Consider the following 14,026-nt stretch of genomic DNA (forward strand, 5'->3'; position numbering starts at 1 on the left):
CCTTCTCTACTCCTGCTTAAACAGGAAATTTGCATGTGATACAAAGGTCATTCAAAGGTAAACAATAAAGAATAGAAAATGGGCTAACAAAAGAAACACAAGATTTATTTAACACAAGGGAAAGTAGAGGGAGATCATTATGAGTCCACTGGTGCAAGACACCAGTGTCTGAGCAGGAAACTGATTGGTCTTTGACCATCTAAAACCACTGGTCAAACGTAGGTTTATGAAATGTGAGGGGGGCAGCTGGTTCCCCACAAGTCACATTCAGCGGAATAATTTTATGTATAAGCTCCCAGGATGAGTCTTCAAAATTAATACAGGGAGAGAAAAGAGAGGGAGTCTGACATAGTAATGCTTAAAATTATTTATGGTACATAATGTAACTGGCATATACCAAAAGATTAACAATGAACAATTAACACAGGGACATAGGATTAGAAATTGTGTTTTGTATTTGTCTTGGTCTATAATGGTGGCATCATCCTGCAATAAAGTCATAACAATTCTGTTTCTTAATCACACCCTTCTCCCCTTCAGAGCAAAACATACTCTTCTCTTCTTTGGCTAGTCTTTATGTTTGCAGTTAAAAAGATTGTCATATGATCTTTTTGCCACATTGCCCACCCCTAGTAGAAAGTAACCCTTAAAGAAAGCATAGATGCCATTTAATAGTGTTGTTAACATGTGAGGAGGGGCCCCCGAAAACAGCATTTCACCTAGGCCCCGCAAAAAGCTGATGCTGGCCCTGTGTGTAAGTGTAAAGCATTCTGTTCCTAGATTGAAAAAAAAAGCAATAATGGAAAAGAAGTATCTCAGCAGATGTAAACAACAAGTTTTTCTGATGTAAACTATATGATTTCCTCCCCTTTTACCAAGAGAAAAGCAATTCTCCTGCTCTCCCTCCCTCAGACGAACAGCAGTGAGGATTACAGGTTAAGGTGTGCTGGGTGCTGAAAACTGGTATTCACCTGAGCCCAGACTGACGCTCTCTCGAAGCACGGTCACAAAGATTTCAACCTTCAACAATATACAGCACAGATTATTTTGCAAGTATTACCAGCATGGAGCCAGAGCCAATCTGTATGCGTGTGAATGAAGACATGCATGTGTGTGTAACCCCGGTGTTACCCATGATCCTCCTGGGCTGGGCATCCTTGTGCAAGAAGTGGAGTAATTGAAAGGGAAAGTGCCGACCCCGTGAAGCTCTGGGCCGCGCCCAGCTGAACTCGGCCCCCGGATAAGACGACTGGGCTTTCCATGGAAGCCATCCAACTCCTCTCCTCAGCCCCAGCTCAACCTGCTCTCTCCCCCGACACACACACTCCCCCCAAGCCACCACCCGCCAAAAACCATTGGGATAATTAAGATGTAGGAAGTCTCACCCTTCCCTCCTTTCCTCATCCTCTCATCTTTATCAGCTAAATTGAAACCGTCCTTGAACTTGTGAGGACCCCAGCTAATTAGTGGGTATATAACCTCTCTATCTCTCTCATTATTCCCATCTTGCCCATCCCTGCTCTCAACCCTTTTCTTTTATTTTTTATTTTTTTGCTTTTCTTGGGAAATCTTAGATTTTAGCTCCTTGTAATTTTCTCCAGGAGTGAAAGAAAAAATCACAAGAGCTGAAGGCAGATTTTCAGGAGGTAGGGAGCTGTACAGCCCACAGGGAGGGGATGAGATTGGAGCAGATTGGCTGTTGTTTAGTCGTGAGAATAATGGAAATCTTTTCTGCTCGTCCTCAGCAGACAGTCAGGGTGAAGAAGAAGAGGAGAAGTCAGAAAGATTCAGCAGGGCATGTTTATCTACTGAGAACGCGATAAGAGAGTTTTCTATCACGACGACAACAGAAATGCAGCGCTTTACAGACCAGCAACTGACAATGCAGTGTGGGTGTGCACCGGTGTGTGTGCGCGTGTGTGTTTGTGTGTGTGTGTGTGAGACAGAGATGGAATGAGAGAGAGTGAGAAATTAATTGGCTGTAAATTGCACATCTGTTTCCTGCCTGTCAGCTCATCAGAGCTCTCATCAGAAGAAATCAAACGTGGCAGACAAAGAGCAAAGCTGTTCACAAACACAATCACACGTGCACACAACGGAAGTGTATACAAATGCTCATATACTGCAGATACACACAACTGTATGAATATGAAATGTCAGTAACAGTGAGTTTAAAAATACGTTTTCATGGCATTTTAAACACCTCCAAACTGAGACACATATGTTGTTGCAGGTATACATCTGTTTCAGACGTGGGTCATAAAGCTCCCAAACTGCCTCTGATAAGTTTCATGTTTGTTCAGCCTTGGCTGAGGTCCATCAAAGGTGTATTTGGCTCAGGTCGGCTGAATTCTGCTGTTGTTTCCACCTCAAAACACAAAATATGCAAATCTCCTCCATTTCTTCACACTTAAGTTTAGCAAAACTGTCGAGGCCATTAATGACTGTGGTTCACTGATAAAATAAAAATGTTATTATAGAAGAATGTTGTTTCCTTCCTGTTGGGAAAAATAGGTTTCTTTACAGTAAAACCATGAATTTTGATCATTCACTCAGATTTTTGTGAAAAATATAGAATACATAAACAGTGAACTGTTTCAACTGTTTCATGTTTAAACTGACTCAACAGCATCACCGTGCTTCAGAGTAACATGGCTGAAATCAAAGTGACTATTTTAAATATTTTTCCAATGTCAACATATACTATATACTCCAGAACATGAACGGAACCACAATGAAACACTGGGGAAACGAGACAGAGAAGAATGAATTAGTCAGGTGGGTGGCAGGTTTATAGGCTCTCCACACACACACACACACACACACACACACACACACACACACACACACACACACACACGTGTTTTCACTCTACTACTGATTAAAACCCTGTTTAGGTTGAACAGTGATGTCATCAAGCCACATGTCCCAATCAGAAGGAGGGAGTAAGTTGTCCCTGTGCAACACGTGCAACTAAGTGAACGGTGCGTGAGGGGAGATGTCAATCAATCTCAGACTGTACAGGCCCACAGAGTCCTGAGAGGAAGTCTAATCACTTCAATATAGGAACACACTTGTGTAGATGCATCATTGATGTTAAAGGCCTTTATGTCTGATAGCATATTCCTGTTTTGTCTCTTTGATCCCGTCTTTAATTTGCTTAAACCACTTCTTTTTTTCATCTTATTGTCTGTCACTGACTATGCTTTCATCACAGGCTCGTGAGTCACTCTGTGAAGTGGTTGACCACAGCAAACAGAGGAGGCCAGACGGGAGAGTGGACGATAAGCTCAGTGCGCTGAATTTAAACCTGTGATGTTGTGACTCATCTGTGCCTCCGTCCACCGAGCCCTGAGTGAACCGATATCATGAGCGATACTGTCGCCATCTTCATTACATAAAGCACAAACAAAGACTGAAGCTGTAAAAACCAGTTTCTTCTCTCATGCTCTGCTAATTGTGTTTCTGATCTGGATGTTCTGGGGTCACGCAGCCAAACAGCTCAGTCTCTTCTGACTCTGTGTCACAATTAATACTCGTATAATCCACATTCCTCGATTTCTCCGATTCTACACGCTCCCTTTCCTCTCTTTCCTCTCCTCTAATCTCCTTTGTTTTATTCAGACCATTTAGGGTTTTCTGCTTAGACAAAGAAGTTGCAACCTGAGTTGCCTGACGATCAGAGAAGCTGTTGTCAAGCAGAATAAAAGCGGAGTTGCCTCTAAAGCTGGCGTCTAAATATTGGGGTCTATTCTCATATGAGTCTGATGCCCTGTAGCATGAAATCAATATCAGCCTATTCATAACGTATGATATGAGGGAGAGTGAATGCCAAAAAAAGATGAAAGAGAGAATGAAAGATTGATTAACAAATACAGGGAGAAAACGGGTTGAAAAGAGAGATGATTATGTGCTGCTGGTATGAAGGACAATAGAAAGGGAGTTGCCTGTTTAAGGTTCCATTCATCATTGTTGTTTCAGAGGAAGCTGAAGGCAGCCGCGACTACAAACACACAGGTTCTTGCAGGGAGTCTGGTGCGCTGATGGAAATTATTTCCTGCTAAACTTTGCATTTCTAATAGGATTTGCTTTGAGGCTTCCACACTACAAAAAGATTTACCAACTTTTTAATGAAAAATATATAGAACAATGAGACAGAAATGACCCACAATTTATTCTGTGCGCTGAGGTTCCTTCTTATTATTAATGAATCCTCTTATTTGTAGTCTATTTGTGTCATTCTACGGAGGCTTCTTAGTGCCATTAATTATTAACAAACGATAGAAAGATCAAATGCTGAAAACACTGGTATAACAAATGTGACCTCCGCACACTTACACATCCCTACTATTTTTGACAGTTTTTCTGAAAATGAAATCTAAATTTAAATAGTGATGGAAAACCATCCATGTCGGACAGAGCTGGGGTCGATATTTATGTGGCAGCTGGTGATAACCTATGTACAGAAAATCCTTTTGTCAGAGTCTTTTAACATATTAATTTTTAATATCCAGCGGTGGGTGGTGGGTGGTGCATGGAGCTGGGTAACAGGCCCTTGTTTTTGTAGCCAATAATGGCTAATAAATAAATAAATAAATAAAAATGGGTTACCAAGGCAGAAATAACATTTTAGAAATGTTCCAATTAAGGTAAGGTAAGGTCATGACATCCACTTAACTTAATTTTTTTGTTAATACACAACAAAAATACAGGTATGTAACAAGTAAAATTACTCAACCATGTCTCCAAAAATTATGGTAACAGTCCGAGATGCTACTAAATGATTTTGCCTAACACATTTTGGAGGACACTAAGTGATATCTGTATTATTGTCACTGGAAACATTTTCCCAATCCACTTAAAGCCATACTCTTTTTTTTAATACTTTTTTGTTTAAGTAAATATAATCAGTTATTTAAAAAAAGAAAAGATGGAGTAGGTACAGTCAATAGTGCATATATAGAAAGGTGCAGATTGCAATAGTTAAAAGACTCTATGATTATAGCAGTCCCATTTTCCCAGTATTTATCCTGTTTCTCCTCCTGGAAGAGTGAAAGTCATTTTCTTCACTGAGCAAATAGAGTTGATCATGATGATAAGGTGTGTGTGTAGCTTTTACTGAGACCTTTAGAGATATTTCCAAAGTCAGAAAGGTGAAATAAAAATCTAAATTCAGGCTCAGGATCTCTGACACCAAATGGCCAACTACTCTCCAAAAGGGCTCAACATGTAGGCAAAATCAGAAAATATGTGCATGGTTTGCTGAGACCTACTTAATTTGGAATTCTGACTGTGGGTAATAAAAAAAGGATCAGATTTTCCAGCAAAGATCTCTCCAAAACATAGAGTTGGTGGAAGTAGACTGAGTTTCCCATACTTGTAGCTACATTTCTCCTGATATTACAATGTTAGCTTCCTTGCCTCATGTAATTAGTTGTATTTCTACTGACTGAGGTGAAGCCCTTGTATAATTTACCTATAGATATCTTTTATATTTTTTGAATTATAAGCATCAACAAACTTCTGAGTTATTCCTGGGGGCTCAACAGAATCAGGGCTCTTGGTTCCTTCAGGAAGAGCTGATGGATCTGTAGGTACCAGTGAAACTCCTCTTTGCCCAGTTCATAAAACTGGTGTTGATCCTCTTTAATCATTAAGATTTCTGTTTGTTATAAGTGCCATTTTCTTGAAGCAATCAGAAGCCTGAGCAGGTGGTGGGTGGGTGGGGGGGTCTTCAAAGTGCAGTACTTGCGTTTGAGTTCTGTATCCTCTGTGGTTAGGATTTGGCTACTCAACTACTTTTGTTGCGGTTAAGGGAAGATTAACTACAGAAAAGTTGCTTTTAGTGTCACAAGCAGGTGTTGTCAGGAAAATGAAATGCATAGCCCGACATGAACCTCATGTGGGGCTCATCAATCTGGTTTCCAGACTATACATTACACTGTCACTGTCCCTGTCACTGTCAGTGAATGTTTCACAGTTATGTTGAGAAATAACACTTTGCAACATGGCAGATATGTTCATTAAAACATGTCCTCATCTCATTATGTTGGTGTTATGCTTCTCTAAAAATGTTTCTGCTGTACAGTATTTGCTAATTAGTCCTCGCTACTGTCCACAAGTCACTTTCAGACAACAGGGTTGAATGAAAAGCCAAAATACAGAGAGAGCAGCGTGCCACACAGTGCTCTCATGTTCCTTGCTATTATGTTACGTATGACCTTTATTGTCCTTTATTTGTCCTTTGATGAAAGTAAAAAAGCAATAACACACCCAGCCTCGCAAGCACTGGATAAACTAAACTGATGTATCACTGCCTTTCAGCTGCTAAACTTCATTTTCACCTTCAGCAGCTCTGAAAACCTATTTTGTCAATCCCAAAATGATCAATGTGATTTATTTATAAACACTCTATAAATACTTTTTGAACAGTTACCACAGCTTTGACAGTTTCATATGAGAGATTCTGTTGGAAAAAGATGACGTCTAGTATGTCAGGGCACCAGGATTTAGCAACATTTCATTCAGGCCACAACACCATTATTTTCTAAATATATGTATATTTTTTTTATTTTACATTAAAAAATGCAGGTGTGCAGTAAGTTAACAGTAAGTATGAGCAAGTCTACGTCAGAGCACTTCACTTAATCTAATCTAATAGCTGGAACTGACTTCCAAAAATAACAGAGGAAAAGGAATTAACAGGACATTGAAAACTGCAGGATGTAACACTCAACATCACAGCAGTGACTGCGATCTGCAGAAGTGTTATGAACTTCATTTCCAAAGTAAAATGTACTAAAGAATTATTCACTTCATATGGAAATGGAAGGGAACATTCATATTAACAGAAGACTGAAATGTCTTTTTCTCCTCCGATAAGCAATCAGTCCAATCAGTAATCCACTACCTGTCAGACCTCAGCATGTAAGGATCAGGTTATAAAATAATCCAGCTGCTTGTAATCCATAACCACCCTCTTCTCGTCTCCCTCTTCCAATAAAGTGTGCAAAACTGTAGACAACACACATGTTTTAGCAGGAAAGGCGACAAAAGAAAGACAAGACAAAGCCGAAGAATGGTGTCTTCTTTGAAAGATCTAATTTCAGATTAGTATGTTTGATGGAGGTTTCTTTAGAGCTCATATGAGGGAGGGATAGAGAGAGGCTGATGAAGATAGAGAGAGAGAGAGAGAGGGAGCCAGTATGGTGTGATGGCTGTGTGTGTGTGTGTGTGTGTGTGTGTGTGTGTGTGTGTATTTGCTAGTGGCATTTCCAGGCTTAATGCTGAGCTCTATGTGAAGTAACAGGTCTGCATATTAACTCAGTGGAAATATCAGGCTCTGCCCAACACCTTTCTGCCTCTCATACTATCAGCCACACGACCACAACAGACTTAATAACTTTGCTCCTGTGTGTGCGTATGTGTGTCAGTGTCAGTGTGTGTGTGTGTGTGTGTGTGTGTGTGTGTGTGTGTCTGTCTGTCTGTGGGCTCTTTGACAGCGATAACCTTTCTGGAATAGGAGTGTTAATTGCACTGGTCTGGGATCAGTGGGGTAGATGGTGTAATTGCTATCTATTCTGAGATGCAATTTTTACAGGATAGTGTGTGTGTGTGTGTGTATATGCAATTGTGTATGTGTGTGTGTGCAGGTATGTGCAAAAAGATGAAAAGATCCTAAAGAAGAGGAGTATAAAGAAAATAGATGTATATAAAAAAAGTGGAGTTTATGAGGGTGTTGGACGTTTTCGTGCCAAACTGCCACTGTGGCAGCGTTTACAGCAGAGAGCCACAGCAGTGCCTCTCCAGGCCTCCTCCCCCTTTGGGGAAGGTCCCATTCCATTTTGGTTTCAAAGGATTTTATTTTTTCATATTACCCACCTGCTTCACCAGGAGATGATGGTTCAATAGACAGAGTATGGCCAAGAAACATGGATACATCTATCTAGATCCATTCACTGAGCAGGTTTAGCACCAGTGTGCAGAGTTTGGACCATCCTCTCCAACATCAGCAGCCTGTTGCACCAGCTGAGCCTTTGAGCGTTTAAAAGTTTGACGGGAAGTTAAGTCAACTTGCCAATTTGTTTTGTTGCAGAGTGCCATTATTCCCTCTGTGCTGTTTATTAAAGCCTTTCTGCTGAGAGCAGTAGAAACCTCAGCATAGGTTTTTTTTTGTTAGTTTTTTTTTCATTTGTTCAATTGTACAAATCTCATAAAGTAGGGAAAACCCTGATCTACATGTTGAGCTTCATACTGTTACTAAATGGGTGAGAATATAAAATTAGCACTGCCAAACACTTGCCAGATTACTGGGTGTTAAATTCCTTAATTTACTGTCTTTTTCAGAGGTGTGGTGCTGTTTGTTTAAGTACCGGAGAGCACCTGTGGAACCATTGTTCCTACGGTGGCAAGTTTACACACATCAGTCAAGTATGATCACATGATCAAATGTTAGACTGACTTCATGAACAGTTTCATCATGATGAGAATATGAGGCAGCAACAGACAAACATCCAGCGGAGTCAGATGAGACGATACCATGGATGTAGCTGCTTGTAGTCAGTGTGGCGTTAAGCAGCAGGTGAGTCAACACAAGTAGTTTGTTATGAATGATTTTATCTACTAACTTGTGTGGAACAAATGAAGCCACATTTAAAACATGCATTCAGAAAAGAAGCTGCAGTGCAGACAGAGGTCAAGCTAAGCTAACAGGCTAGGCTATGACAACGTAGCTAAGCTAGCTATCATCCCCAGCAGCTCTGTGGAAGCAGCACAAGCTGTAACAGTCGGACTTTATCATGTTTCTGTGGAACTGCATCACAAAGAAAGAAACGTCAGAACAATGAATTATTTCATTCACTGAGCAGCTCAGAGGCTACGGCAGCTACCGCACACTCTTAAGGTGGAATGTTTTCTTGCAAGTTACTCAGTGCATGATTGATGCCTGGAAATCAATCAATACACCTTAAATGTCAATATGACAACTTTGACCATTTCATTTTTTTATTAGCTCTCTTGCTTTAGTGATGATCGGATTTTCAGGTGCTTAAAAATACACATACATTTCAACCAGATTATGTGAACTGTGGATATTTTCTTTCATCACTTGGAGAAAAAAGAGCATTGGAGCGGCGCTGCTGTGTGCTCCAGCAGCACCACACCTACGGTCTTCCTCTGATTAGATTGATCCTCCTCATGATGGTAAAGGGCGGTGCAGTCTGAAGGAAATGCTGCCCATGTTCCATCTTTTTTTTTTTTTAATGACTGACTTTGTTTGGTAACTTGTTCTGTTGCACTGTGCAGTCATTTGGTCAAGTGCTGCTGAGAAACATCCACAGGAGCTGCACAGACAGAGCACAGTACAGATTAGCTCTTCACAGTGAGATGTGTGAACTTTATCATACAGTTTGTTCACGGGGCCACGTCCATGAACAGACTGCATGAACTCCAGCGCGCCTGTGGATTTTATTCTCCACCAACATAAAAGAAGAGGGAAAAAGAAGAATGGAGATCCAAATAAAGAGAAAATAAGAATACACAGAAACCTACAAACTGTGGCTGGTTTTTACGGTGCACAGGTCTCTGCAAGCTAACAGAGAAGGGAGACAGCTCCTCACTTGAGGCCCATTTAAGACCATTTCATTCAGAACAGATCATCCCTGCTGCGCCGGGTAAAGCTGACAGCAGAATGGAGCTGTCTGTCAAACCCTGACGCGACTGAGGTGGTCTGTCTGCCTCAAATCTCTCAGTCAAACACCTGGGCAGTTTCCCCGCTGAGGACTGAAGTGCCGATCAGGAGAGCTGGATCATGTGGGCACCTGTCTCCTTTGGGGGAGCTTTGGCACAAGATCTTTCAAAATCAAGATGGTCCATCTCTATACTGATCCTACCGTCTACCAAGCTGCATGCATTCACGCACACACACACACCATTGTGGTGCTTTCAGATGCTACATCAAAACCCTTGAGTGATCCAGCACCTGCAGCCCATCTTTCCCTTCACCTGGCCTGTTTATTAAGTGAGAAGCTTCCAAAGAGCAGCTGCAGAGGTGTGTGAGCCCCACCAGCAGCCAGCAGCAGCAGCTGTGCTGTGTCGGCCATGCCGCTGTCTCATGGGAGCTTGTACGGCCAATTACACTGCGGCGGACAGTCACTGAGAGGGCAACGGAGGAAGTTCAAAGACTGGCTGAGGGTGTGTTAGGCAAGTGTGTAATCAGACCTGGGGGACGGAGCTGCTGATAGCAGTAGAAAGCAAAACCAGGGTGTTGAGAAAAATGTCACCAAAAAGTTGTTGGTCTTCTCATCCAAAGGAGTCATTCACAACTCATTTCAATATGAAGCCGTCAGTTAAAGAGAACTTAATTCAGTGAAATATATAAAATACTTGAAATGATCAAAATTCAAACTATAGGTTAAATAAACTGAGATCAATTAACAGTTTAGAAAAGAGAAAAAAATTCAAAGTAAAATAAAGCATGAAGTCATGTCAAAGACACTGTTCTGTATGTGTAGCAGTACCTCTGTGTTTCACTGTTTGCTTTGTAACCAATTGCTTTATTACTTTTCCCTTTCATCCCCAAAACTTTAAATTGCATCCTCTCCTCCTTAGAAAATCCAAATAAATCAGACAGTTTGTTTTCTATGAAATGATAAGGAAAAACAATCAGTGCTGATGGTCAGTGTTCTTCTCAAACTCACCGGCTATAGTCAAAGGAGAGTGAAAACATCTGGATGAGTTAATTTCTCCAGTAAACTGGCAAAGACCATTATAAACAGAAATAATTACACAGCAGGAGACAAAAGGGAAGAGATGTGCCTGATAAAGGTGGTCAGGGTCTTATTGTACCAAAAGAAGAGAGACTTAAGTACAAACAGCAAACACACATTAACACACACAACTGCAGCCCATAATATGAACATAGCGATAATTGGTTTTCAGGAAAGGCCGAGTCATACCGGCTCTGACCCATGATTCACTGCTGCAACCTGAACAACCACACAGGCTGTTTGTTTCAACCCTCTGATACCACCCATAGGAGTGTCTTCTGAAATAATGCCCCTAGTGGTTGTCACGTTTACAATAATAAACAGATGGACTGTATCAACAGTGTGTTACCGGACCTTCGATGCAATGGTTACAATAATAACAGTCATGGCTGGGTTAGGTTAAGGAAAAGATGGTGATTTGGGTTAAAATAAATACTTCCTTGACATTAGAGATCTTTGCTGTCATGGTTACAATAATAACAACGTGGTTAATTTTTGTCGAATGGTAGAAACAACATAAACTGCTACCTCCACAGGGAAATCGAACAGCGCTCCCATCCATCCACCCCAACCTCCTCCTGACCTGGACTTTGTCGCTCTATAAACTACGTCACCGCACTTCTCCTTTGCTCCTGTCATCATTACTATGACCACTAGATGTTGCCTAGCAACAAAACGTAACTATGGGTCATAATAACCTGCTGCACAGACGACCTAGGGGCATGTTTTTTACATATAATAATTAGGTAAAGTGATGTTACTGAGTATATTTTAAAAGGAAACATTAATGTGGAAATTTAGGTTTAAATCCTTTGTTATAACATATTATTAGTGTCTTAGTTCAGATGACAGTTCATTCTAGTTACATCATTACAATAGCAGGATTTTAATATGATCTGATAATGGATGCATATCAGGAAGTCATACATTTGTTTTCATCCCGTATAAAGCATCTGTGAATCAATTATAAACAAGGTGAGTACAGTTTTCCATGACATGGGCTTATTATTGTGAAACAGAAGGATGATTCAAAAATATAAAAATACATAACGTTGTATTTCTTTCATGCTCTTAAATCAGCTTCCAGATCAACAAACCAGAAAACGATCAAACAGCTGGTTTAGTGATCATTTGTGACTTGTTCAAATAGTGTCAGTAACTTCATGACAGGCACCATCGCACTGACCAGTTAAACATCAGTGATCCTGAAATTAGCCACCAAAGAAAACCCAACACAAAGTGAGCTAACTGACTCTGCAGCAGAGGTCGTCACTTGATTTCTGGTATCTGTGGTGGATGTGCCATTGTCAGGTCATGTGGTTTGTGTGAATGTGTATTTCCAGCTTATTTATTGTGGATCGTGTGAGCTGATCAGGAGCAAGACCTTTGATTTGTCTTCACTACAGCTGTGATTGTGATGTAAAGAAACAGATGGAGAAAGGGGCGACGTGCTGCAGCCTCTGCCTGTGTGGTCATCTACACACAGATAAATAAATATTATGTCAAGGTTATGAGATGAAGGAATGAATTTAAATTCAGATGTTATTTTAAAAAAGAAATTCATACTTGGCAAGAAAGTGAAAATTAATATATTCACATCCAGCTATTCTACACTGTAGCCTCTGCATGGTCATCTTTAACAACCAGCTGTGGAACACACTGTCAGATTGTGTAGGTAGCAATATGCAAAAAAAAGTGTGCGTGTGTGTGTGTGTGTGTGTGTGTGTGTGCTTGTGACTGTGAGAGAGTCAGAGCGGTAACAGGGAGCTGGAGAAATACTTAGTTACGTCTGCAGACTGTGGGCTTTTGACACCTCAGCTCATCACTTGCTCATCCACATCATGGCTTCCACAGACCATGTTAATCATCACACACACTCACACACACACACACTCACATACAAACACACACGCACACACACACACACTGTACTGTCAGCTGTATCGATTGTGAGGTGGCCGGTGGATGAACCTGTCATGGCCAACATAGATCGGACTGGAGGATAATGAAGTCTTCCTGCCCTATCTGACAAGCTCCGAGAGGAAGTGAGAGTGTGAGTGTGTGTGTGTGTGTGTGTGAGGGAGAGAGAAAAACAGAGAGAGATGCTCCTGGGACAGCCCACGGGCTAACCACTGCCTGAATAAATTGGATGGAAAGAAGCCCCTCGAGTCGAAGACGTGATCTGTCATGATGTCATCTAAACGAGACTCGCAAAGAGGGAGAGGTCAGGGTGCTAATAAAGACCTGCCCCCCGCCCCCCTCACCCCCACCACACAGACACAGACAGTTACACTCACTGTTGATTGAACAGTGAGTGCAAGCTGACAATCTTCAGATATTTTCCTGGAAACATTTTCATCTGGCTGTAACACTGCTAAACAATTCTGCCCCCCCCCCCCGTCTCTGTCTCCATCTTCCCCTCCATCCAAGAGCACGAGTGTACACCTCAGTGCAGTCACTGTCTCTTTTTCTCTCATTTAACGGTTGTTCAGTGATTTACTGCCTTGATTGTTGAAGGATGAGGCTGGTGTTATTGTGTATTTCTCACATTGTCGACAAATTCCATGAAAAGACCAAAAGCAACATTTTGTGCATTTCTCAATACTTTCTGACTCTCCTACTTCCCTACCCCGTCTGTGACGATCCAAACTGCAGTATAAGTATATATTATTATATATTAACAGCTGAGCACTCAAGTTTTTAGTAAATGTTACTCAACAGAAGGGACTACAACATGTTTGTTGGGGACTGAACACACATTTGGGGCCATATTGTGTATTTACAGCAACAGGTTTTGTATGTGAGCCTGGATCAAAATCATAGACTGTAAACAGGTTTCCAAAGAGCGGTTTTGAAGCTCAGAGTGAGGCGCTCCGCTGACACCATCTTGGCAGTGCCTGACTCCCGCCTGACTCGTAACGCCCAATCAATCTAAAAATGGGCAAAGAGGTGGGGCGTGTGTGGAGCTGAGACTTCAGTGCATGCCTGTTATTGGCAAACCTACGCTTTAAACATGTTTATTACTGCCGTAAAGTTGGGAGTCTGTGGGGATTGACTCCGTTTTGGAGCCAGGCGTCATTTTTCAGCCCCGGAGGAGCTGCTTGGTTAAAATGAACTACAGTGTGTGCTGATGGTAATGATGGCACAGGTCATCCAGTGCAACAGTGTGTCTTATTTATCGTAGCACATTTTCGTATTTGCTAATGTAATGCTGTCAACACACTATAGAATATTGGCCTTGTATTTTAAGTTTGACTGAT

General features: G+C 41.3%; 1 protein-coding gene across 4 annotated transcripts in view; it reads right to left on the reverse strand.

Annotated features, from left to right (window-relative positions):
• epha8 (eph receptor A8) overlaps positions 1–14,026 on the reverse strand; it is a 118,544-nt gene that overhangs the window by 66,010 nt on the left and 38,508 nt on the right. Inside the window, exon 1 of one of the 4 annotated variants that reach the window (XM_071494223.1) lies at positions 11,295–12,906. The exons of the other annotated variants lie outside the window; for them this stretch is intronic. Within the exon in view, the coding sequence (XP_071350324.1) occupies positions 11,295–11,408 (114 nt within the window). The 5' untranslated portion in view covers positions 11,409–12,906. Of the gene's footprint in view, positions 1–11,294; positions 12,907–14,026 lie in introns of those variants that run through there. 4 annotated transcript variants of the gene reach the window in all.

The sequence above is a fragment of the Trachinotus anak genome, unplaced genomic scaffold (assembly GCF_046630095.1).
Source record: "Trachinotus anak isolate AG129_WGS33_773 ecotype Australia unplaced genomic scaffold, CSIRO_AGI_Tana_v1 ptg000013l, whole genome shotgun sequence".
In the NCBI taxonomy this organism is placed as follows: domain Eukaryota; kingdom Metazoa; phylum Chordata; class Actinopteri; order Carangiformes; family Carangidae; genus Trachinotus; species Trachinotus anak.